The 22,695-nt window shown below is 56.0% G+C and overlaps 2 protein-coding genes and 1 long non-coding RNA gene across 8 annotated transcripts in view; 2 read left to right on the forward strand and 1 right to left on the reverse strand.

Moving 5' to 3' along the window:
- Window positions 1–17,928, forward strand: part of CACNA2D2 (calcium voltage-gated channel auxiliary subunit alpha2delta 2) — a 139,036-nt gene extending 121,108 nt beyond the window's left edge. Inside the window, exons 9-39 of one of the 4 annotated variants that reach the window (XM_008053401.1) lie at window positions 555–605; window positions 751–850; window positions 985–1,143; window positions 1,330–1,437; window positions 1,535–1,613; window positions 2,533–2,582; window positions 2,769–2,858; window positions 3,062–3,133; window positions 3,319–3,393; window positions 4,651–4,725; window positions 4,806–4,877; window positions 4,966–5,037; window positions 5,152–5,213; window positions 6,138–6,214; window positions 7,462–7,482; window positions 10,297–10,357; window positions 12,464–12,561; window positions 12,786–12,876; window positions 12,965–13,027; window positions 13,168–13,271; window positions 13,551–13,649; window positions 13,741–13,829; window positions 14,039–14,086; window positions 14,335–14,406; window positions 14,509–14,661; window positions 14,825–14,877; window positions 14,998–15,053; window positions 15,207–15,333; window positions 15,522–15,631; window positions 15,729–15,811; window positions 15,892–17,928. In XM_008053401.1, coding sequence (XP_008051592.1) covers window positions 555–605; window positions 751–850; window positions 985–1,143; window positions 1,330–1,437; window positions 1,535–1,613; window positions 2,533–2,582; window positions 2,769–2,858; window positions 3,062–3,133; window positions 3,319–3,393; window positions 4,651–4,725; window positions 4,806–4,877; window positions 4,966–5,037; window positions 5,152–5,213; window positions 6,138–6,214; window positions 7,462–7,482; window positions 10,297–10,357; window positions 12,464–12,561; window positions 12,786–12,876; window positions 12,965–13,027; window positions 13,168–13,271; window positions 13,551–13,649; window positions 13,741–13,829; window positions 14,039–14,086; window positions 14,335–14,406; window positions 14,509–14,661; window positions 14,825–14,877; window positions 14,998–15,053; window positions 15,207–15,333; window positions 15,522–15,631; window positions 15,729–15,811; window positions 15,892–16,020 — 2,599 coding nt within the window. In that variant the 3' untranslated portion in view covers window positions 16,021–17,928. Of the gene's footprint in view, window positions 1–554; window positions 606–750; window positions 851–984; window positions 1,144–1,329; window positions 1,438–1,534; window positions 1,614–2,532; window positions 2,583–2,768; window positions 2,859–3,061; window positions 3,134–3,318; window positions 3,394–4,650; window positions 4,726–4,805; window positions 4,878–4,965; window positions 5,038–5,151; window positions 5,214–6,137; window positions 6,215–7,461; window positions 7,483–10,296; window positions 10,358–12,463; window positions 12,562–12,785; window positions 12,877–12,964; window positions 13,028–13,167; window positions 13,272–13,550; window positions 13,650–13,740; window positions 13,830–14,035; window positions 14,087–14,334; window positions 14,407–14,508; window positions 14,662–14,824; window positions 14,878–14,997; window positions 15,054–15,206; window positions 15,334–15,521; window positions 15,632–15,721; window positions 15,812–15,891 lie in introns of all 4 variants that reach the window. The other 3 variants (XM_008053403.1, XM_008053402.2, XM_008053404.1) reach the window with 3 other exon arrangements.
- LOC110595231 lies at window positions 12,502–15,368 on the reverse strand. Of its 2 annotated transcripts, none has more exons than XR_002481685.1 (3): window positions 14,849–15,368; window positions 14,342–14,376; window positions 12,502–12,889 (listed from the first exon to the last, which is right to left on the reverse strand). It is a non-coding gene; the product is annotated as an uncharacterized LOC110595231 (long non-coding RNA). The 2 variants fall into 2 exon arrangements; XR_002481684.1 differs by having other exon boundaries at window positions 14,830–15,368.
- A 2,499-nt stretch (window positions 17,929–20,427) lies between the features above and the next one.
- The window catches only part of TMEM115 (transmembrane protein 115), a 6,521-nt gene continuing 4,253 nt past the window's right edge, over window positions 20,428–22,695 (forward strand). The window contains exon 1 of one of the 2 annotated variants that reach the window (XM_008053407.1): window positions 20,428–21,711. In XM_008053407.1, the coding sequence (XP_008051598.1) occupies window positions 20,861–21,711 (851 nt within the window). In that variant the 5' untranslated portion in view covers window positions 20,428–20,860. Of the gene's footprint in view, window positions 21,715–22,695 lie in introns of both variants that reach the window. The other variant, XM_021710131.1, reaches the window with a different exon arrangement.

Raw genomic sequence — 22,695 nt, forward strand, 5'->3', positions numbered from 1 at the left:
ATGGATCCCATCACCCAGGCAGGCCTCCCAGCTGCCTCTGCCCCCCATCCACTGCCCGGCACCCCCACCCCCTCAGGACTGAGAGATTGGACCAGTGGGGGTTCCCAAGAATGGATGTAGCCTCTGTAGGGTTAGCCAGCCTCTGCCCCACACATCTGAGCCCTAGACACCCCCCACCCTCTCTTCTGTCCCTCCCACAGTCTCCTATGATTGTCCTTTCCAGCCACCTGTGCCATACCATATATAGCTAGACTCTGCCCTCGGGGCCCCAGCAAGCCACTGAAGCCAGAGAACATGCCTCCTGCCCCCTCTCTTTGGATCACCTGCTCATAGCCCCCACTTGGGATTGTTTTGCTTGCTGAGGGGCCAGATCACTCATGTCATGGGCAGGGACTGTGTCTGTTTCACGAAATAGATTATCTGTGGTGCCTAGAACCCCATCTGGCCCATGTGGTGGATGTTCAATAGAAACATGCTGAGTCAATATGTGGGAGAAGGAAATAAGGCTCTAAGAGGTCTCAGTGGGGCTGGTCCTAACAGGCTTCTCTGGGCAGGTATATCCAGGGAGCCTCATCACCCAAGGACATGGTCATCATCGTAGATGTGTGAGTGAGGGTTGCTGGCAGGCGGGGCTGGGGCTGGGTCAGGGCATGGGGCTAGACTCTGCTGCCCAGGAACATCATGTGGGAAGGGCAGGAGAGCATCTGAGGCCCACCTGGCACTTCCACGGCCCCTGCCTGATCTCTCCAGGAGCGGCAGTGTGAGTGGCCTGACTCTGAAGCTAATGAAGACGTCCGTCTGTGAGATGCTGGACACGCTGTCTGATGACGACTATGTGAACGTGGCCTCTGTAAGTGCCAAACTGGCAGGCAGGCAGGGAATTGGTCATCCTCACCTGCCCCACTCCTGTGAACATCGCCAGCCCTGTGCAACAGCTGCCTGCCCAGCCAGCCTGAGCCACTCACCACCCCACTGTTCCTACAGTTCAACGAGAAGGCGCAGCCTGTGTCATGCTTCACACACCTGGTGCAGGCCAATGTGCGCAACAAGAAGGTGTTCAAGGAAGCTGTGCAGGGCATGGTGGCCAAGGGCACCACAGGCTACAAGGCCGGCTTTGAGTATGCCTTTGACCAGCTACAGAATGTGAGCCTCATGGGTGGGCAAATGGGTGGCTGGGGCGGGCAAGGGCCCAGGCTCAGTGACACCCAGGAAATCAAGATAGATCACTTTGTTAGTACCAGAAGGCCAAGCCCACTACAGGGAGGGAGGCTCTGCCCTTGGACCAGGGAGGAGCTGAGAACTGTCTGATTCCACTCTCACCCTGCCCAGTCCAACATCACTCGGGCCAACTGCAATAAGATGATCATGATGTTCACGGATGGTGGCGAGGACCGTGTGCAGGATGTCTTTGAGAAGTACAATTGGCCCAATCGGACGGTGAGGCTCAGCCCAGTCAGGGGTTGCCCTGACCTGGATCCAGTACAAGGGAGGGCTGTTCTCTGGTGGCCGCAACAGTAACCTCAGGCCCCCACAGGTGCGCGTGTTCACTTTTTCCGTGGGGCAGCATAACTATGATGTCACACCCCTGCAGTGGATGGCCTGCGCCAATAAAGGTAACTTGCCCAGATATCAGTCACTGCCAGGGGGCCTGCCTGCCATTTCCTACTGTCCATTGGGTTTGTTGTTCAACTGTCCATCCATATGTCCAGCTGTTTGTTCACCCACTGTCAACAGTGTATCTGTCCACACGTGGACTGTCCATTGCTGTATCTGGTGGGAAACTTATTCATCTGACTGAGTATCTTTCCCACCATCTGTCTATCTGTCCATTGTCCATCCGTCTCCTGGCTTGTCTCCTATGTCTGATTGCTGATCAATCCATCTCTTCGTGCACTTGGGCCTGGCTGTTCGTTGTACTCTGAATGTCGTTGCCATCCTAGAATGATGGACTACAGGCCTCAGACTCCTCCCTCTACCCCATCTCTGCCACTGACTCGGATTTCTTTTTTTTTGAGTCAGGGTTTCACTCTGTCACCCAGACTGGAGTGCAGTGATACAATCACAACTCACCACAACCTTAACCTGCTGGGCTCAGGCAATCCTTCTGCCTCAGCCTCTCGAGTAGCTGGGGACTACTGGTGTGCGCCACCATCCCCAGCTAATGTTTTTTTTTTTTTTTTGTAAAGACGAGGTCTTGCTGCGTCGCCCAAGCTGGTCTTGAACTCTTGGGCTCAAGCGATCCTCCCGCTTCAGCTTCCCAAAGTGCCGGAATTACAAGCATGAACCACCACTCCCTGCCTGCTCTGCTTCCTTATACCCCTACACTTACTCCCCCTTTCATAGCAACAGTCCCATAGTGATAGGGCAGTGGCAGAGAGCACCAAAGGGATATGAGTTTGGGGGCAGTGACACCAAAGAGAGAGGGAGCCCGAGGGGCAAAACAGGGCTGCAGACATAACCTAGGGGCAGGGCCCCACGGGCTGTGAGTCCCACAGTGCCAGCCAAGCCCACCTGTCTCCCCTTCCTTCACAGGTTACTATTTTGAGATCCCTTCCATCGGAGCCATTCGCATCAACACGCAGGTGAGGCTGTGGGGGAGGAGGCCCCTCCTCCCAGCCACTCACTTTCCTGCAAAGATCCTGAGTACAGTGGGCTGTTGTGGGCCAAGAGCGCCCCCTGGTGGCTTCTTGGACACAATCCAAACACAGGGAAAATAGAACAGGGAGAATGTGATGGAAAGGGCACTTATGCCACCTCTCCCTTCCCAGGAGTATCTAGACGTACTGGGCAGGCCCATGGTGCTGGCAGGCAAGGAGGCCAAGCAGGTGCAGTGGACCAACGTGTATGAGGATGCACTGGTAAGGCCTCTAGGCAAGGAAGGGATGGGGCTGGCAACCTTCTCCCAGGGGTGTGCCCACAGGGTCAAATTCCTTGAGGGCCCCCTTATAGGGTGAACCAAGCAAAGGAAAAAGAGATGGCCTGCACCTGAGCCCCTGTTCTGAACACTGGGGTGGGGGAAGGGCTGGACCCAGGAGATCCTACCATCTTCCTCTCCCTTTAGGGGCTGGGGTTGGTGGTAACAGGGACCCTCCCTGTTTTCAACTTGACGCAGGATGGACCTGGGGAAAAGAAGGTGAGGGAAAGGAAGGGCTGGACATGCCCATAGCAGGTCTGTGGATGGAGGAGGGGTGGGGCGGGCCGGCAACGGGATGGGGGTAGCTGCCTGTGAGAGCAAGTTGAGGCCATGGGGTGGGGGTTGGGCAGAGGTTCCCCCATGGAACTGAGCCCATTACAGACCCCACGTGCCTCTGCTCCCAGAATCAGCTGATCCTGGGCGTGATGGGCATTGACGTGGCTCTGAATGACATCAAGAGGCTAACTCCCAACTACACGGTGAGTGTCCACCAGCCCATCCACCCTGCCCTGCCTCCCACATGGACACAAGCCAGGATCAGCAGAGGAGATTGATGGAGATTACAGTGCCTCCATGGAGACCTCTGACTTCAGGGAATCAGGGAGGGATTCCCCAGGAAGTGACCTTGGGTCTAGAGCAAAGTGACCTTGAGTTGGCAAATGTTCTGTAAAGGCCCAAACTGTGACTGCTTTAGGCTTTGCCAACCTAAATACCCATCTCAGACTCAATTTTGCTGTTGTATTGTAAAAGCAGCCACAGACAAAACATAAACAAATGGGCATGGCTATGTTCCAATACAATTTTATTTGTGAATACTGATATTTGAATTTCAGATAATTCTCACATGTCACAAAATAGAATTCTTCCTTTGATTTCTTCCAACCATTTAAAAACATAGAAACCATTTTTAGCTCATGGCCATATAGTAACAGGCGACAGGCCAAACTTCCCATGTGCATAGGCAGGACTGTCCTGGGCAGAAACAGCAGGGTGGGGGAAATGGTGTACACTGGAGGCAGAGGGAACTCTCTGGGCAAAGTCCTGAAGGTCAAAAATAGAATCATAAACCAGGGAAGGGGTGGGATGGCAGTGTGGCTGGCCCAGGGCCTGTGCTCAGGGAGTCTGGTCTCACCTGTGAAAGGGGGAAAGGTGGGGGCATGTACGACAGCATTATTAAGCCTGAGCCCCATGAAGCCCCTGCTTGGCCCTGAGAGGGCAGAGGCTGTGGAGTCAGCCTCCGTGTACAGTGAGGAAACTGCCAAAGAGAGGTAAGGGCTGGGTCTGGGTCCCACGTGGAAGGGAAGTCCCAGGTGTATGGGATTCCAAAGAGTCTAGTCTTTCCCCCTTGTGTTCTACTGAGATGGAGAAGAGGAGGCACAAATCAGGGGCAGCAGTGGCTAAAGGAGGGCCACAGTAGAATAGGAGCAGCAGTTTTGTGGCCAGGCAGAGGGATCCAGCTGGCTGACAGCTCCATGAGAACCAGGGGAGAGGATGAGAACTGCAGAACGCCAGCCCACAAAGTTGGTCAGCCTTGGCAAAGGCTGGTGCATGTGTGTACCCAGCTTGCTGGCCTGGCTTGAGAGAGGCTTAGGGCCACGTGGCATGTGGGGACCCCTGGCCCAAGACAAGCAAACAGCACCCCTCAGTGGGGTAGAAAGCAGAATAAGAACAAGCTCTGGAGCCCAGGGAATCCCAGGTCAACCTTCCAGACCCTGAGCCCCAATTTATACCCTCAGCTTGGAGCCAACGGCTACGTGTTTGCCATTGACCTGAACGGCTACGTGTTGCTGCACCCTAATCTCAAGCCCCAGGTGAGCCACGAAGGGTGGCCTGGAGGGTGGGTAAACCCTCTGAGATGGGGACTTCTGACTTCCTGCCCTGCTTCCCACAGACCACCAACTTCCGGGAGCCTGTGACTCTGGACTTCCTGGATGCAGAGCTGGAGGATGAGAACAAGGAAGAGGTAAGGAGAAGAAGGGGAACAGGAATGAGGGGGTACAGACAGCAGAGGAGAGTAAGGGCCCTGCCCCTCACATCTCTGGCCCTTTCAGATCCGTCGAAGTATGATTGATGGCAACAAGGGCCACAAGCAGATCAGAACATTGGTCAAGTCCCTGGATGAGGTGAGAAAGCAAGGGTGGGAGGAAGGGAAGTCAGGGTGGAACTCTCCCACCCCACCCCACCTCACCCTATCCCTGCCTGCTAGTCCAAATACCTGACCCAGTCTCCTCTCCCAGAGGTACATAGATGAGGTGATCCGGAATTACACCTGGGTGCCTATAAGGAGCACCAACTACAGGTGAGTAGGACCAGAGCTGGAAGGGCAGAGAGGGGTGGAGGTGACCCTAGAATCTGAATTCAGCTTCCTCCTCCCTGTCTCACCCCAGTCTGCCGTGACAGCCATCCCAGTGGGCCACTAGTGGCCAGGGTTCCTCACTACTTATCCTGGGATGCTCAGTCCCCCAAGGGGACTGAGGAACAAGCACCAGGTCCTGAGAGCATGAGACAGGGACAGAACAGTACGTCCGATGTCTCTTCACACCCACCACTCTCTCATGTCACTCCCGCCTGGATCATATCCTTGGGTTCTATGCCCAGGATACTGTCCTCAGCACATTCAATGCCTCTCTTAATTGAATCATAGCCTCAGAGCAGGTCCCCTGTGGGTCAGATGGGTCAGTGCAGGTTGTCCTTTGCGTGCCCCACACAGCTGATCTATTCTGAAATGCCAAGGGCACCCTCGCATGCCAGGATAGCCCATGCCTGCCCTTCACCATATTAGTGCCAGCCCTGCTTACAGCTGGCTCCCACACAGCCTGAGTATCCAAGGACTGTGGACCCCACTCCTATGGCAGCACTACCCCTGTAGCTAGCTCACTGACAGTGTTCTGCTTCTTGTGAGTCTGCTGCTGGTCAGATGGAGGGGGCTGACCAGGCAGGAGGAGTGCTGTGGGAGGCTACTGGGGGTGGGAGGTAAGGTGGGGCTGGTTGGTGGGCTCCAGGAGAGTTTGCAAAAGTGGAGGGCCCAGGCCCCTGGGTGTCTCCAAGGCACTGACCCGGGAATTTCCCACAGCTAAGCAGGGGGAGATGTCCCTGGTGGTGGGAGGAAAGGGTGCAACAGCCTGGGCCTCTCTGCCTGGTCCCCAAGCCATGGGGAGGGGGTGCCAGTGTGGCCCACCTCTCCCTAGCAGTGACCTGCACTCCTTCCTCCTCTACTCTCCAGCCTGGGGCTGGTGCTCCCACCATATAGCACCTTCTACCTCCAAGCCAACCTTAGCGACCAGATCCTGCAGGTCAAGTGTAAGTGGCCCGGCCCCTGCCTGCGCCCTGCACCCCTGCCTCTGCCCCTGCACCCTGACCGGCCCCAGGCAGCATAGCCAGATGCTGCTTGCCGGCGAGGCAGCCCCTCCTGCCCAGTCTGCCCACTCCTCAGGCACCTCAAAAGTCTGTGGAAATCTGCATGCTCGCCTTTTCTCAGATTTGGTTCCAGACCATTCTCTCATGGTTTCTGTTGAGGTTTCTGTTTTTGGTTTCTCCTATTCTGTGTCTTCCCTCCTTAGCCTGCCTGCCCCATGTACCCCTGGGGGCTGCATTCTTGGAAGACACCCCCTCCCCTCATCTCCTTCCCGCTTCTCCCTGTTCTGCTCTCCTGTGGTGCCACCTCTCAGGGTCTCTCCCTTTGCCCCTTCCTCTTCCCTCCTTCCTCCACCTCACCTATCTCTCACTCATACTCTTCTTTTCCTCCTCCCAACTCTGCCTCGTCTTCTACCTCTCTCGCCCCTGACTGCCCTCCCTTATTCTCTCTTTGCCCTTCCTTCTCTCTTCTACCTTTTTCCCCTCCTCCTTGTTCCCTTCCCTTGCACATGCACCTCCTCTGTCTCCTTCCCTCTCTTCCCTCTCCCTTCCACTCACCTCTCCATTTCTTTCTCCCTCCCTCCCTCCATCTCCCACCCCAGTACCCCTCCCTCCCTCTCTCCTTTAGTCTCTCCCTCTTGTTCTCACACCCTCCTCTCTCCCCTCTCTCCCTCCTTCCTTCTCCCTCCCCTCCTTTCCTCTCTCCTTCATTCCTTCACCCCTTCCTCCCTGTCTCTCCCTCCCTCTCCTTCTCTCTCCCTCTCTCTCACCCTCCTTCCTTCCTTCCCTCTCCCACTCCTCTGCCTGTGGCTCACCCCTGCATGCCCTGCTCACCTTGGGCCTCTCCTGAGAGGCCTTGGTCTCCAGAGCCTGTGGCCCCGCCTGCCCACTGCACCCCGCTGCCCGAGGTCACTGGGAGGGAGGCTGGGGCTCCGGCCCCACCGGGCGCCCCCCACCTGCCTGGCCTACTGGGGCTCATCTCCTTTGAGTTTTCTCGCTCTCTCTTTCTCTCTCATGTCGTTTTTTGCAAGAAGTTTCCTTTCGGTATGATGATGAGACACAATATTTTCATTCAAACAGCCATTGAATAAAATATTGTTTGTGCCCCTCCCCTTCCCCTCCCCCTTTTCGTTTGTTTTTGTGTTTGTGTTGTTTTTGTTTTCCTCGCTTTCTCTCTTGGTGGACTGTCCCAGTGCCAAACAGCAAACTGAAGGGCAAGTATATTCAGAACCAGTGCACCCTCCTCTCCCCACCCCACCCGCCCTCACGGCCCTGCTTGCCCCCCTCCCTGCCCAGGACCAGCCAAACCTCTGCTCTCCAGGGCTTCCCTCCCAGCATCCCCTTGGCTCCTCTAGTTCTTGCCTTTCCTCTGATCCCTAAACCCCTATTAGAGCCAGTGGCCCTTGCCCCTGGCTTTGCCTGCAGGGTGTTCTCCGGCGTGTTCTGAGGGCTCAGGCCCTTTCCTCTTACTCCTCACTCCCTGTGGGAAGGCCCTTGCCTTCCCCCACCTACTCTGTCTCTCCAAGACAACTCAACAGTAGGGATGGGGCTGGATGCTTCTCCACCACCTCCACCCAGCAGGGGCAGGGGGCCTAACATGCAAAGGGTAGATGAGCCCTTGGAGGGGTTTATGAGAGGCTACAGGAAAGGGCCAGCCCCAAAGGCTTCCTCTGGGATAGCTCTCCCTCTTCTGATCTCTGGTAGTGGCTCCAGAAGCCAGCAGCCCCCAAGAAAGGAGGCAGAAAGTCTTGGAAGCCTCCTATCCCAACCCTGGGGCCAAGGGGCAGCACAGAGCAGGCAGCCACTGGAAGAGCAAGGCTGATCCGACCATCCTACTAGGCACTGGCCTTGGTGCTTAAGTCCATGTGTCCTGTCACCTCCACTGCTTTGCTAAGGCCCATGGGCCCAGCCCTGCCCTGTGATGGGTCAGTGATGTGGAAAAGGTGTTCACCTGGGGAAATAAAAGCAAACTTTTATTTGGGACTGGGGGCCTAGCCAGGGACAAAATGGAATCTGTCTATACCCCAGGCGCCAGCAAAGGAACTTGGAGAAAATCAAGCTGGGTATGAAGAAAAAGCACTCTGAGGTGCCTAAGCCAGAGAGACTTCTAGAAAGGTGGGCAGTGAACCTCCAGGTCCTGGCAAAGAACAAGGGGGCTGGGAGAATACAGCACATGGAGGTCTCTGCTCCCAGTGAACAGAGAACCACCTCTCCCAGGGAACACCTGGGCAGATGGGGCCTGGAGAGCCACAAGGGGCCAACTCTGTGACCTGGAAGCAGGGACTCCCAAGAAACTGTAGGGACCCTGTGCAGCCTAGTCTAGCAAAGGTGATACAGCTGCTCCCAGTGGCCAGGGTGGGTGTGGGGGACGTGTCCTACTCCCACTGGCTTGAGTTGTCTTTTCCTACCTACCCCCCACATCCCACCCAGTGACCCCAGAAATGCAGGGCCCTGGTAACAATGATAACCATAGCATAGTCTCCCTCCCCGTTCCTTCTCCCTCCTTTTTCTTTTTCCTCCTCCTCCTCTCCCCACCCCCTCCGTTCCCCATCAGCTTGTGTCCAAACCCTGCCGCACAGTCCTATCAGAAAGGAACAGTCCAACCAGTGACTGCCCAACCCCTTCAAGCCCCCCAAGTAATCCCTCCACAGAACCTTGCAGTGCATCGTGGGAGTATTTAGGAACAGGGAAAATCCCTCTTCTATACAAATAACATTGCACAGGACACAGACAGACACACAGAACTCTAGGCAGCAGTGCAGAAGGCAGGGCCAGGGCAGTAGGGGTGGGGCAGGGAAAAAGAGAGATTGGAATCTAAGAGGAGACAGAATGTGATAGTCTCCTGAGTGAGACAGGTCTACCCAGAGTGAAACAGGCCAACAGCAGAGGGACACCTCCCAGATGCAGAGCGGCAAGGGGACTAGTTCAGCTGGGCAGGGAGAGGCCACAGAGGAGCCCCAGGGGCCACATCCTCAGGTTCACTCCCAAACCCATACAAAGATACACACACATGCACACACACATGCTGTCACATACCTACACATGCTCAGGCATCCATGCTCATAAGTCCAGGGCACAGGCCCAATTGGTAGGCCCCTCAACAGCACCTCTATTCCTCTCTGGAGCCCCACCAATTCCCCCTGGCTGATCTGAGTTCATATAGGTCTTAGGAAGGGTGGAGACCCAACCCATCTTCCCCACCTGCCCCTTATGCCCCAGCCCAGGGGAGCTGGTATGCAGAGCAGCACCCCTGTCTCCCACCCAGCTCATCCAGCTTTCTTCGCACAGCATGGAAACAGTCCCAGGCACTTGGAGAGTCTCCCTGTCTCCTCCCATCCCAGGGAGCAACACCAGACTCCCACAATGCACTGCAGTCTTTATGGCTACCCCCAGCTGCCCACACCCGTCTCTGGTTGGACTGTCTGTGCCCATGAGAAACCCCCTTCGGTTTGGCCATGTTGATGCCTGACACAGAACAAAAGCAAGACCTACCAAAATGCAAACAGCTGCGGCAAAGAAAGAGAGATAAAAATCCGCAGCCAAAAGTCAATTCCCTTCCTCAAAGTCTCTTTAGAGGCGAAGGAAGCTCAGCATGCGGTTTTTTTCCATTATGGATGTGATACGAGCAAGACTGGCGCCTCCCCCAGACCATGCATATATATAGCAGTGTGTATATATATATATATGTGTGTGTGTGTGTCCGTGTATATGTGCTATACAGCCGTATGGAAGCATATACAGCCACGCCAAGGGACTCACTGCCGACAGAGGACCAGGCCCGGGCAACATATTGGCTATAACTGCCCTCCTCCTGCGATGCTATAGTCTCCACAGGCCCTCCACCCCTCCCCGCCCGTCCCTACTCTCTGGCTCGAACCTGAACGTGGAAGTGGCGGGTTTCCTCTTTGCTGGTGTCTCCCCCTCCCTCAAGCCACCCTTTCCCATGTCCCTCCAGCCCCATCAGCTCTGAGCCCCCTGGCCTCCCACCTCCCCAGCCCCCGCCGGATAACCCCACGTTTCTGTTGCAGATTTTGAGTTCCTGCTCCCCAGCAGCTTTGAGTCTGAAGGACATGTTTTCATTGCTCCCAGGTAGCTTGCGTGTGGCATTGCTGAGGTGTCCCCCGCACCCGACCACCCCAGCCCCGCCTCCTGCACTGCTGCCTGGAGCTCTGTGTGTCTGTGTCCTGTTCAGTGTTGCCCCAGCCCCCCATACATAGCCTGGTATGCGCGGTTGTGTGCATACCCAGGCCATGTAGCCGCACCAGGCAGCAGTAGCCAGCAGCCCCACAGCCCAGCTCCCACCAGGCCTGGGTCAGGGGGGCTCTGGACTCATCTGCTGACTTTCCCTGCCATCCAGGTAACCAGGAAGGAGTCCTTTCCACCCTGGGCTGGCTGTCTGCAGCATGCCCCTTGCTGGGCAGCTGCTGCTCTGGTTTGTGGTGTCCTGCCCACCCCACCACCCTGCACCTTGTTGTCCTGTGTCAGTCAGTGTTTGTGTGGATCTGGGGCTGAGCCAGCCAGAGCCCCTGTTGGCAGTGCCGTGTCTAGATGTGGTGATTCACTGACGAAGGGAGGGAGAAAGAGGGGGGAGGGCAGGGACTTTGGGGAGTTACTCTGGCAAGTGAGGGGTGAAGACCCAGAGCAGGCTCAGGCCTAGGATATCCCTGGAATGCACATTCAGTGTTCACACACACATTCTCGTGTGCACACCCTCTGCCTTTGGCTCACATCTGAGGAGGCCCGGGACTCCTGGGTGCTAAAGCTCTTACCTGTGACCTGGGCTTTGGATGAGGGCAGGTGGGTGGCTACAGCTGACAGGGACCCATGAGCACTCTCAGGCACCACACGGGGCTCTGGACCCTCCTAACCTTCTTGTGTATGCACGTACGTGCATGCACTCGCAAATTTCTCTGTGACTCTCTCTGTAGATGTGTGTTTGTATTTGAGTCATTATGTACATATGTGAGAATCTGAGTGTAAATGTGGATAGGGCTCTGTGCATTAGTGACTGTGGAAAAATGTTAAAAGACCTGTGTGGCCCACATGACCCTGAGGTAGCTCTCTGAGGGCAGGGAACCTGTTTGTTTTTGTCACCTCTATATCTCTGTCTCAGAAGAGCCCAATAAATGTGTGTTGGGTGAGTGAATGAAGCACCCCACAAATGTGAATGTGCATATTGTGTGTACAGGAGAGACTGCAAGTAACTTAGTATATCTCAAGCACAGCCATGTGGGTGACACTTTGGGTGTCAGATATGGCCTCCAGGCCCAGAGGTGCAGGCTGTATATTGCACAAAGGCCCTGGGAGCCAAGGAGAGTGAGTGGGGGCTGAGGCCGAGTCCCAGGTGCCCTCACCAAGCTATGGGCCCTAGCACAACCAGGGAACAAATTCTCACAGTTATTGCCACATGGAACAATGAGGAGATTCCTGGCAGCAGTGGTGTGACAAGGGATGGGGCAAGAGAAATGGCTCCATCTCTCAGGGTAGAGAGGACTGCTCACCAAGACTTCCTGGGAAGCAGAGCCCCAAGCAGACACCCCCTACCCCACAGCCTCTATGTTCTCTGGCCCCAGAACCTGAACCCATTGAGAGCCTTGAGGAGGTGAGAGATTTGGCCTCCCCACCTCTGGGGAAAGAGCATTCTAGGCAGAGGGAACAGCCAGTCTGAGGACACACATGTTCCTACCAACTTCCTGACCCCCATGTGGTATGATGAAAACAGTCTCAGGGAGCTTGAGTGAGTTGCCCAAAGGTACACAGCCAGGAAAAGGCAGGATGAAGTCTTAGACTCAGGCTGACACAAGCCAGTGCTTGTACTCTGGTCCCAGCTGGCACCCACAGCAACACTGTGGAACATACAGGTGGATAAGCCGGCCACTGGGCATTTCCTGGGACCCCAAGTAAACTGTCTGGGTCCAACTACATGGAAGAGATAGGAGACTGCAGGGCCTTGCCTGGGAGAGAGAATCTGCGAGAGTGTAGGAAGTAGACCCTCTTTCTTGTGTGAGCTCTGCCCTGACTCAGACCTGGGCAGCCTGCCAGGCATGTAGCAGCTGTAGCCTGTAAGCACACATGTGCCCCTCCCGGAGGCCTGGGCTTCTCAGCGAATGGCCAGGTGGGCCTATTGAGAAGCCTCGACCCCACTTCCCTGTCCAGCCCCACAAGCCCACTCTTCTTGCCCCTTCCCACCCTCAGAGAGTATTGCAAGGACCTGAATGCCTCAGACAACAACACCGAGTTCCTGAAAAACTTCATTGAGCTCATGGAGAAAGTGACTCCAGACTCCAAGCAGTGTGAGTGGGGGGCAGGGCTGCTGGATCAGGGCAGTCCCCAGGCAGCATGGGGACAGCCCAGAGGAGCTCAGAGACTGGGCAGGTGTGGAAACATGCAGCCCAAGCCAAGGGCTGGGTCTGGACCAGGTTATGGGGAAGGTTCCTGGTGGAGCCTTGGGGGTGAGGGCAAGGATGGGCAGGGAGCTGCAAGAGGATGCCTCTTCCACCCTGTCTTCCTGTTCCAGGCAACAACTTCCTTCTGCACAACCTGATCTTGGACACGGGTATCACACAGCAGCTGGTGGAGCGTGTGTGGCGGGACCAGGATCTCAACACGTAGGCACCCAGCCTGTGGGGTCAGGAGGCTGGGATGGACCCAGAGGCAGAAGGCAGGCCTGTGACCCCACCTCCCTGTTATCCTCAGATACAGCCTGTTGGCCGTGTTTGCTGCCACAGATGGTGGCATCACCCGAGTCTTCCCCAACAAGTAAGTGACCTACCCTACTACCCAACACCCTGGGACCTTGCCTCTGTTCTGCCACCAAGAGGCCTCCCTTATACCTGCCAAAACCACTGTCCCCCACAGCCAACCCTTACTCACCAATCTACCTCTCTTGGGTACACCAGGGCAGCTGAGGACTGGACAGAGAACCCTGAACCCTTCAATGCCAGCTTCTACCGCCGCAGCCTGGATAACCATGGTTATGTCTTCAAGCCCCCACACCAGGATAGTGAGTATCTGCCCAGGGTGTCCAGCAGCAGTGGGAAACCTCAGCTTCCCTGTCTCCTTAGCTAGGGCTGGGCTTTGCTCTGAGAGTCCTCTCCAATATGAACCTGGCTGAGATCAGAGCAGATGTGAAGAGAGGGATGGGCTGTGCCAAACACTATGCTGGGTGCTGGGCGCTTAGGCTGGAGTCAGCCCTGGGTTGAGTTCCTGGGTTTGTAGAGCCCAGCATGGAGTGTTGTGTGGCTGCCAGCCCCCACTCCTAATGTCCCCACCCCACCCCCAGCCATGTTGAGGCCACTGGAGCTGGAGAACGACACGGTGGGCATCCTCGTCAGCACAGCTGTGGAGCTCAGTCTAGGCGGGCGCACACTGAGGCCAGCAGGTGAATGCCCAGGATGGAGGTGGGGAAAGAGGCAATGGGCAGGGTACTGCCTAGACAGGTAGCACTGATGGTTCCTTGCTCTCCCTCAAAGTGGTGGGTGTCAAGCTGGACCTAGAGGCTTGGGCTGAGAAGTTCAAGGTGCTAGCCAGCAACCGTACCCACCAGGACCAGCCTCAGAAGGTATTTCGACAGGGGAGGGGGCAGTAAGCCCAGCAGTAACCTTTCTGGAATCCCCCCGGGACCCCTACCAAACCTCCCACTAGAGTGGCTCTGGCATCTATGGGGAGGCAGGGGCAACTGCAGATGGCCTGGGGAACCAGATGTATGAAGGGTGACGAGAGGGAGGAAAACTGGTGGGCGCCTTACAGTCCTTGCTCTCTGCCCAGCAGTGCGGCCCCAGCAGCCACTGTGAGATGGACTGCGAGGTCAACAATGAGGTGCGTGTGCCCTGAACTGCCCTAAACTCTAGCTCACCCCAGTACCAGACTTCTTAATCCGGACTACCACATAGCCCATCCCTTGGCCTGTGGGTCTCAGTATCCCCACCCTGACTTCACAACCTTACCAGGACTAGGGGGAGTGGTGCCCACCCCCCACTCTGAACCACTGAACTGTCAGGGCCTGTGATGGAAGGTCTGATGTGGAATGGCCCTCTCCATTTTCTTCCCCCTTCCCTTCCTCTCAGGACCTACTATGTGTCCTCATTGATGATGGGGGATTCCTGGTGCTGTCAAACCAGAACCATCAGTGGGACCAGGTAAACATCAGGAAGAGGGTGGAAGAAGGAAGGAGGAATTTGAGCCTTCTGGGGTGTGGCACGGCCAGCCCTGTGACCACGCCTCTCTCCTGGCATCCCCAGGTAGGCAGGTTCTTCAGTGAGGTGGATGCCAACCTGATGCTGGCACTCTACAATAACTCCTTCTACACCCGCAAGGAGTCCTATGACTATCAAGCAGCCTGTGCCCCCCAGCCTCCTGGCAACCTGGGTGCTGCACCCCGAGGTGTCTTTGTGGTGAGTCTCCAGAGGTACCTGGCCTGGAGATGGGGGAACTGAGAGACCTACCCACAGATAGTCCCCCCACACCTCTGACATTTGACATCTAAAATAGAGCTGGGGGTGATTTAGGCCGAGGATCAGCAGTGGCAGCCCATGCCCCCCCCCCTCTCCACTGCAGCCCACCATTGCAGACTTCCTTAACCTGGCCTGGTGGACCTCTGCTGCCGCCTGGTGAGTCCTGTGGGAAAGGTGGGTACAGAAGGTGCTCCAGAGCCAGGAGGGTTCAAAAGAGAAGCGGGAAGGACATTGGCTTCTGCTGACCCTCTCCACCCGGTGCCCCGTGCCCTGCAGGTCTTTGTTCCAGCAGCTTCTCTACGGCCTCATCTACCACAGCTGGTTCCAAGCGGGTAGGTAGGGCTTTGGAGGCCCTCTCCTCAAACCCCCGTCTTGGAGAGCTGAGACGACTCCAAAGGGAGGGCGGGGCTTACGGCTGAGTGAAGCCGAGCCGGAGGCCGGGTCAGGGCCCGTGGGCGGGGCTGAGGCGCTCTGGGCCCTCGCAGACCCCGCGGAAGCCGAAGGAAGCCCCGAGACGCGAGAGAGCAGCTGCGTCATGAAACAGACCCAGTACTACTTCGGCTCGGTAAACGCCTCCTACAACGCTATCATCGACTGCGGAAACTGCTCCAGGTGCTGGCGGGGGGTGGGACCGGAGGTCAGGGCGGGACCTGATGGGGCGGGGGTGTGTGTGCTGGACTCTCAAAGAGCACGGAAGGGGCGGGGCCTCCGGGTGGGCTCGGCTGTGGTGGGGCTGCAGGGGGAGGGGCCGGTGCGGGCGGAGCGAGCCTCAAAGCCATGCCTTTCCGGGCTTCCTCCAGGCTGTTTCACGCGCAGCGACTGAGCAACACCAACCTTCTGTTCGTGGTGGCGGAGAAGCCGCTATGCAGCCAGTGTGAGGCTGGTCGGCTGCTGCAGAAGGAGACACACTGTATCCTGCCCCTGCCCTCCCCGCCGCCCGCGCCCCTTTCTGCCCCGCGCGCCCCCTCCGTCCGCCGCCGCCTCCTTGACTCCCCACCCATGCCCAGCGGACGGCCCGGAGCAGTGTGAGCTGGTGCAGAGACCGCGGTACCGGAGAGGCCCGCACATCTGCTTTGACTACAACGCGACGGTGAGCAGAGGGGCGGCGCAATTGACATCCCTCGGCCCTGCGCCCGCCCAGGCCCACCAGCTTGTTGTCTCTTCCCGCAGGAAGATACCTCAGACTGTGGCCGCGGAGCCTCCTTCCCGCCGTCGCTGGGCGTCCTGGTCTCCCTGCAACTGCTGCTCCTCCTGGGCCTGCAGCCTCAAGTTCACGCCCACGCCTCTCCCCGCCTCTGAGCACCCCCCTTACCCCCACTTCACCCGGCCTCCTCGCCCCTCTCCCACCTACCTGCCCCACGCTCCCCGCCTTAGAGCCTCGTCCCTCCCTCATTGAAGGACCTGAGCTCACCAGGCCCTGAGAATCTGCGCCTTGGGATGGAGGAGTCCCAAAGGAGGAACCACAGGTCTTTGGCACCCAAGCCACATCTCACCACTGAACTGTTCAAGTGTTCCCAGACCCTTCATTCCCACTGGGCTCACCCGGTGGGATGGGACAGTGAGGCCACACGTACTGGTGCCAAACCAGGCCTCTGCTGCCACCCTGCCTGGAGACTCCCAATGTGGGGGGGACCCTGCCTCGGCTGTCCTCTGACCTGCCCCTTCTGCCCCACCCAAGCCCCAAGGTGGTTTCCATGAAAACAGTGAAGGAAGGTGAGATGGACAGTTTGAGGCCTGTTCATCCCAGCTTAAATCCTAGCAGGAGAGAGGTCCTAGGGCAGCCCCCCATGGGCTCCTGCCCCTTTCAGGCCTACAGCCACGTCCTCCCAAGCCTTGCAGGTGTCAGGACAGTCACAGTGATATCAGTTTAGACACAACCCCATACACACCTGGAACCCTGAGGGCAGAAACTGGACTCATATTAGACATACCCTAGAGGGCACACACAGAGAAACAGACACACACACACTGTGGGGTGGTGTGGGGTGGGGGCTCACAAAGCCTTACCAGGGCAAGGGGTTGGTGGGAGGGTTGGCACCTGCACATTCCATCTCCTGCTCACCACCCACCTCTAATCTGAGGTACAGCCTAGCTGGTCCTCCCATCTCTAAAGCTGAATGTCAAACAGTGCCAAATGCTGGGGCAGGGGGTGAAGAATCCTCTGTCCTACTCCTAGCCACCAGTGTCCCCCAAGTGCCCCTCACCTCTCCAGGTGCTCATTGTAACCATTTCTTACTAGTGTCAGGCCCCCAGGGGGACCACATGTCACTGCCTGCACCCCTCACAATGGAACCCCCACCAGACATCGCCCTTTGCCTTAGCAGGGGTGACTTAGTCTCTCCTGTCTGGGCCATCTCATCCCCAATCTGGCCCTTACATACTCAGGCCTGTGTCCACTCCCTAGCTCCTTCCCACAACATACACACATCCTGCCCCCTGGAGGCCAAACTGCCCCTCCCCTGCTAAACACACATTTGTACACATATACACACGCACACTGTGCACACAGAGGTGGGGCCTGAGCACAGCTCTTCACACCATTCATTCTGGTCATTTCCCTCAAAGGCATCCCAGCCAGGGGGCCAGTGGGGAACTGAGGGCAAGGGTATGTAGCAATGGGGCTCAGATGGACTGGGAGGAGGGGGGAGGGTGATGCATTAATTAATGACTCCGTTAATTAATGTCATGTTGCTTGTTGCTTTCTCAGTGTGTGTGTATGGTCCATGCCTGCTGCTGGTGCCAGGGTGGGCGTCCATGATGTGCATCCAACTTGGATGCCACCTGTGTCCTGCGGGGGCGTGTGTGTAACTGTAGTGTAGTCAGGTGCTCAATGGAGAATATAAAAATAAAAAACAAACATATACAGAAAAATAAATATATATTTTAAGTTTAAAAAACAGAAAAACAGACAAAACAATCCCCACCAGGTAGTTTTCCAACCCCCAGCTGGGTCTGATCCTTCTCATCACCCACCCTACCTGGCTGCCCCCTCACCTTAGGCTGGGGGACTGGGGGGCCATTTCCTATTCTCCGCCCCCTTTTTTTTTTTTTTGGTTCTATTTTGTACAGACAAGTCAGAAAAACAACAGCGACAAAAAAGTCAAGAAACTTTGTAAAATATCGTGTGTGTGATTCCTTGTAAAATATTTTCAAATGGTTTATTACAAAAGATCAGTTATTAAATAATGTTCATATTTTCATTTCAAATGGTTCCCATCCACTCTGTCAGCCTGGCAGTGAGGACTGACTAACTCTGACAACAGGCGGCCAGGACCACAGAGTCCCACTTACTGCTCTGCTGGGAGTGAAAGCCATGGCAACCCAGGACCATGGCAGTCATAGAGCATGATGCTTCCAGCATCTAACCAGTGCCAAGCCCTTAACATATTGTGTCTCATATCTTCTTCTCAAAAGCCTCCAGGAAAAAGCTGTCTTTTAAAAACAAACAGGCCAGGAGTGGTGCCTCACACCTGTAATCCCAGCACTTTGGGAGGCCAAGACAGGAGGACTGCATAGGGTTCAAGACCAGTCTAGGCAACATAGCAAGACCCTGTCCATGCAAAAAATTTTAAAATGAGCTAGGTCTCGTGGCAACCTCAGGAGGCTGAGGCAGGAGGATCAGTGAACTGTGATCGTGTCACTGGACTCCAGCCTAGGCCAGAGTGAGACCCTGACTCAAAAAAAAACAAATAGGAAACCTCCCAGAGCCTCAAAGCTGGGACCGTGGAGGAAAGAAGACAGAGATCAGAGATGAGATGCCAGTTTAAGGGGAAAGAGGGTCTGGCCATCAGCCCAACCACCAGGACCTCACAGGTCCTCCACCTGAAAGAGTGAGCACCTGGCCCCAGCCGCCCCTGGCACTCAGCTGGAGGGCCCAGTCCCACTGTACGGAGAAGGTCCAGGTGTGGCCACCCACAAACACAGCAGTGGCTCTCTTCAGGCTGCAGAGGAGGCTAGAGGCCACCGCTACTCATTCTGGAGCCCTAGGCTGACTCAGTTTTTGCAAATCCTCTTGGGCCTAGGCCTAACCAGTGTGACCTTTGTGTTCTTTTCATGGGGAGAGAATTATAACCACCAGTGCAGAGGCTTCCCCCTGCAGGAGCTGCCAACACTCTGCCTAACACATGCGGGGGGCCAGGGACTCTGCTCACAATCTTTGGTGAGTAATAGTGTATCCCCATACCACAAATGAACAAACTAGGTGAGAAGGGTAAAAAAAAAAATCAGCAAAGATTTCAGAAAGGAGGTAGCAGCCAGAACGGATGGGGGGCTTGTATGCTAAATAGGAGGACATTCCAGGCCTCAGCCAAGACGGACTTTCCTCACTCCTCCACAGAGCAACATCTAGTCCACAACTTGCAACACAGCTCCCATGCCCTCAACAGTTACCTGAAGTACTAGGGTAGGGGTAAAATACAGACCACCCAGTCAATTTTGAATTTCAGATACAAATAACATTAGTTAGATTGAAATCATAGGCTAAAAGAAAGGGATTCTGTATTTTATAATAAAGTACTTTGTCGTTTTTTAAAATTACATGCACTTAAGAAAAAAAAAGAAATCAGGGCACGGTGGCTCATGCCTGTAATCCCAGCGACTTTGGGAGGCAAAGGCGAGAGTATTGCCTGAGCCCGGGATTCAAGACCAGCTTGGACAGCTTAATGAGACTTCATCTCTACAATAAACAAAATTTTTTTTTAAATTAGCTGGGCATGGTGGCACACGCCTTTGGTTCCAGCTACTTGGAAGGCTGAGACAGAAGGATTGCCTGAGCCCAGCAGGTCGAGGCTGCAGTGGCTGTGAGCGTGCCACTGCACTCCAGCCCGGGCAACAGAGTGAGACTCCAACTCAAACAAAATCAGTTTGCACAGAACGCAAGTGTCAGAAGCCTTTGTGGCTGAAGCGTGGCTGGAGAGGTCTGGCCCAGTCTTGTGGGGAAACCTCTTCGTCAGCAGTAATCAGAAGTCACTGGTGGGAAGAAGAGTCACTGAGGGCAGCCCAGCCTTGCCCCTTTGGAGGAGGGAGCCCTGGGTTCGTGCCGCAGGTCAACCTCACTTGTAAAAAGCGCAACGTGGACGACACACCCGCTGAGCATCCAGGGTTGACTGGCATTTTACACCCCTTTCCCCTTTGATCACTTCGCAGGAAGATCCTACCAACATCTCCAACTCATTGCCCGTGAAACTGAGTTTCACAAAGATTCAGGAACTTGGCCCATGCCACACGTCCGCCAAACCAGAGCAAGGATTCCAGCCTGGGTCAGGACCCATTCACCAGACCATGGAGGGTCCGGGAGCCCTCACACACGGACACACCCACCCACCCACACACCTGCCCACAGGATATACCCCCTCAGATGTACATGCACAAATAGAGCCACTCTTCCTGGGGAATTCAGCAAGTGTGTGGCTGAAGCTGTACTGCCTCCCGAATTCGCCCCGCCGCATTTGCGCGTTAGCGATGCTAAATTCATCCTTCCAAGCTCCTGCGAACCAGCAGAAACGACCCGGATCCTTGCAAGTCTCATCACCAATGGGAATAGCCCACGCGCGTAGCCTCCTGGGGCTTGTGGTTTTACCCAGAATGCTGTGCGGTTCGTTTTCGGTGGCGACCAAGGACTGCATATCCCAGCATACCGAGGAGCCGGAAGACGGGAACTCAGTGGGCATCTCGCTGCCGCCAGGGGCGCGCAAGCGCAGTACCCCTGTTTGTCGCCCCCCGAGAAAGGAGGTACGGTCGAGGCCAAGAGTGAGGCCGAGCGAGAGCTGACCGGGCTTGACTCGGCCACAGAACAAGGCACCGAAGGTTCCGGAGTGAATGGAGGAGGCCCAGACCTGAGATCAACGCCAGCCCGACCGGCCTGGCACGGGGCCTATAGGGCGGGCAGGCAGGCGTGCCGAAGCCGCCAGGGCCTTTCCTCTGGTATCGGGTGAGGGGCCTAGGCTCCGGTCCGGCGACAAGACCGGGCTCGGCCCCTCGGAACCAGAATCCGACCCAGTCAGAAGCGGAGCCTTCACCAGGGCCATAGGCCAGCGGCTAGGCCGGGCCCGGGCCTCCCATCGGGGCCGGACTGGGACGAGGCCCCGGGGAGGCCCCTAGCGTACCAGACCCTTTCTTCAGGTCGACGCCCGCCGAGAAGATGCAGCGTGCCCTACCAGGTGCCCGCCAGCATTTGGGGGCCATACTGGCCAGCGCCAGCGTGGTAGTGAAAGCGCTGTGCGCGACAGTACTATTCCTCTACCTGCTCTCCTTTGCCGTGGACACGGGCTGCCTGGCGGTCACCCCAGGCTACCTCTTTCCACCCAACTTCTGGATCTGGACCCTGGCCACCCATGGGCTGATGGAGCAGCACGTGTGGGATGTGGCCATCAGCCTGGCCACAGTAGTGGTGGCTGGGCGTTTACTGGAGCCCCTCTGGGGGGCATTGGAGCTACTCATCTTCTTCTCGGTGGTAAATGTGTCTGTGGGGCTGTTAGGGGCCTTTGCCTACCTCCTCACTTACATGGCTTCCTTCAACTTGGTCTACCTGTTCACTGTTCGTATCCACGGAGCCTTGGGCTTCCTAGGTGGTGTCCTGGTGGCACTCAAGCAAACAATGGGGGACTGTGTGGTCCTGCGAGTGCCCCAGGTGCGCGTCAGTGTAGTGCCCATGCTTCTACTGGCGCTGCTGCTACTCCTGCGGCTGGCCACACTGCTCCAGAGCCCAGCACTGGCTTCCTACGGCTTTGGGCTGCTCTCCAGTTGGGTGTATCTTCGCTTCTACCAGCGTCATAGCCGGGGCCGAGGGGACATGGCTGACCACTTTGCTTTTGCCACCTTCTTCCCTGAGATCCTGCAACCTGTGGTTGGGCTGTTGGCGAACTTGGTACATGGCCTTCTGGTGAAAGTAAAGATATGCCAGAAAACAGTAAAGCGCTATGATGTGGGTGCCCCATCCTCCATCACCATCAGCCTGCCAGGCACAGACCCTCAAGACGCCGAGCGGAGAAGGTACTGTGAAATCTTCCAAAATCTTGTCAAGCTAAGAGAGTATTAGTCGAGTCACGTGCCATCTGTTAGGGTGCTTGCTGTATATAAACTGGAGAACTAGCGTTAGTTGTTGGAGCTGGTTCAGAAAAAGATAAAATTTAGTCTTTGGCCTTGAGGAACTTAGCAGTTAGGTCTGGGCTCCAGGGGGTGCTTTTCTCACCACTCAGGCCACTTAACAAGTTTCAAGAAATGCACAGTTCCCTTTGGTACTGTGTGAGGGGATAATGAAGGTACACATAACTGGCCTTGCCTTAGAATCTCAAAGTCCTAAACGCTGGTCCTGTGGGTGCCAGAAACAACCTGCTGGTCTTTTTTTCCCCTGTAAGGGAGGAATGGGGAAGAAGACCTGGGGTCCTTAAAAGGTGAGTGGTGGCATAGTGGCCCACACCTGTAAGCCCAGCACTTTCGAGGGCTGAGGCAGGAAGATTGCTTGAGCCCAGGAGTTCAAGACCAGCCTAGGCAACGCAGCAATGTATAAAAAAAAAAATCCAAAAAATTAGCTGGGTGTGGTGGCATGTGCCTGTAGTCCCAGCTACTCAGGAGACTGAAGTGAAGAAGTGCCTGAGCCCAGGAGGTCAAGGCCGCAGTGAGCTATGATCGTACCGTGCACGCCAGCCTGGGTAACACCTGGGTGGCTTAGCTTGTAATGCCAGCACTTTGGGAGACCGAGGCGAGTAGATTGCCTGCGCCAGTGGGTTCGAGACCAGCCTGGGCAACTTGGTGAGACCTCATCTCTACAACAAGCAAATAAATAAGCAAGCAAGCAAGTGGGCCATTCCACTTTCCAAATGCTGAACTATGTCCTCTTCCTGGGCCTTAATTCAGATACTGTGCTTCTCTGCCATTTATTAAGCAGGAATCTTGAGGTATTACCAAATTTGGGTTTTCTTTTTTTTTTTTGAGTTGGAGACTCACTCTGTTGCCCAGACTGGAGTGCAGTGGCTG

Source organism: Carlito syrichta, unplaced genomic scaffold (genome assembly GCF_000164805.1).
Source record: "Carlito syrichta isolate Samal-C Ts95f unplaced genomic scaffold, Tarsius_syrichta-2.0.1 Scaffold288153, whole genome shotgun sequence".
Taxonomy (NCBI): Eukaryota; Metazoa; Chordata; class Mammalia; order Primates; family Tarsiidae; genus Carlito; species Carlito syrichta.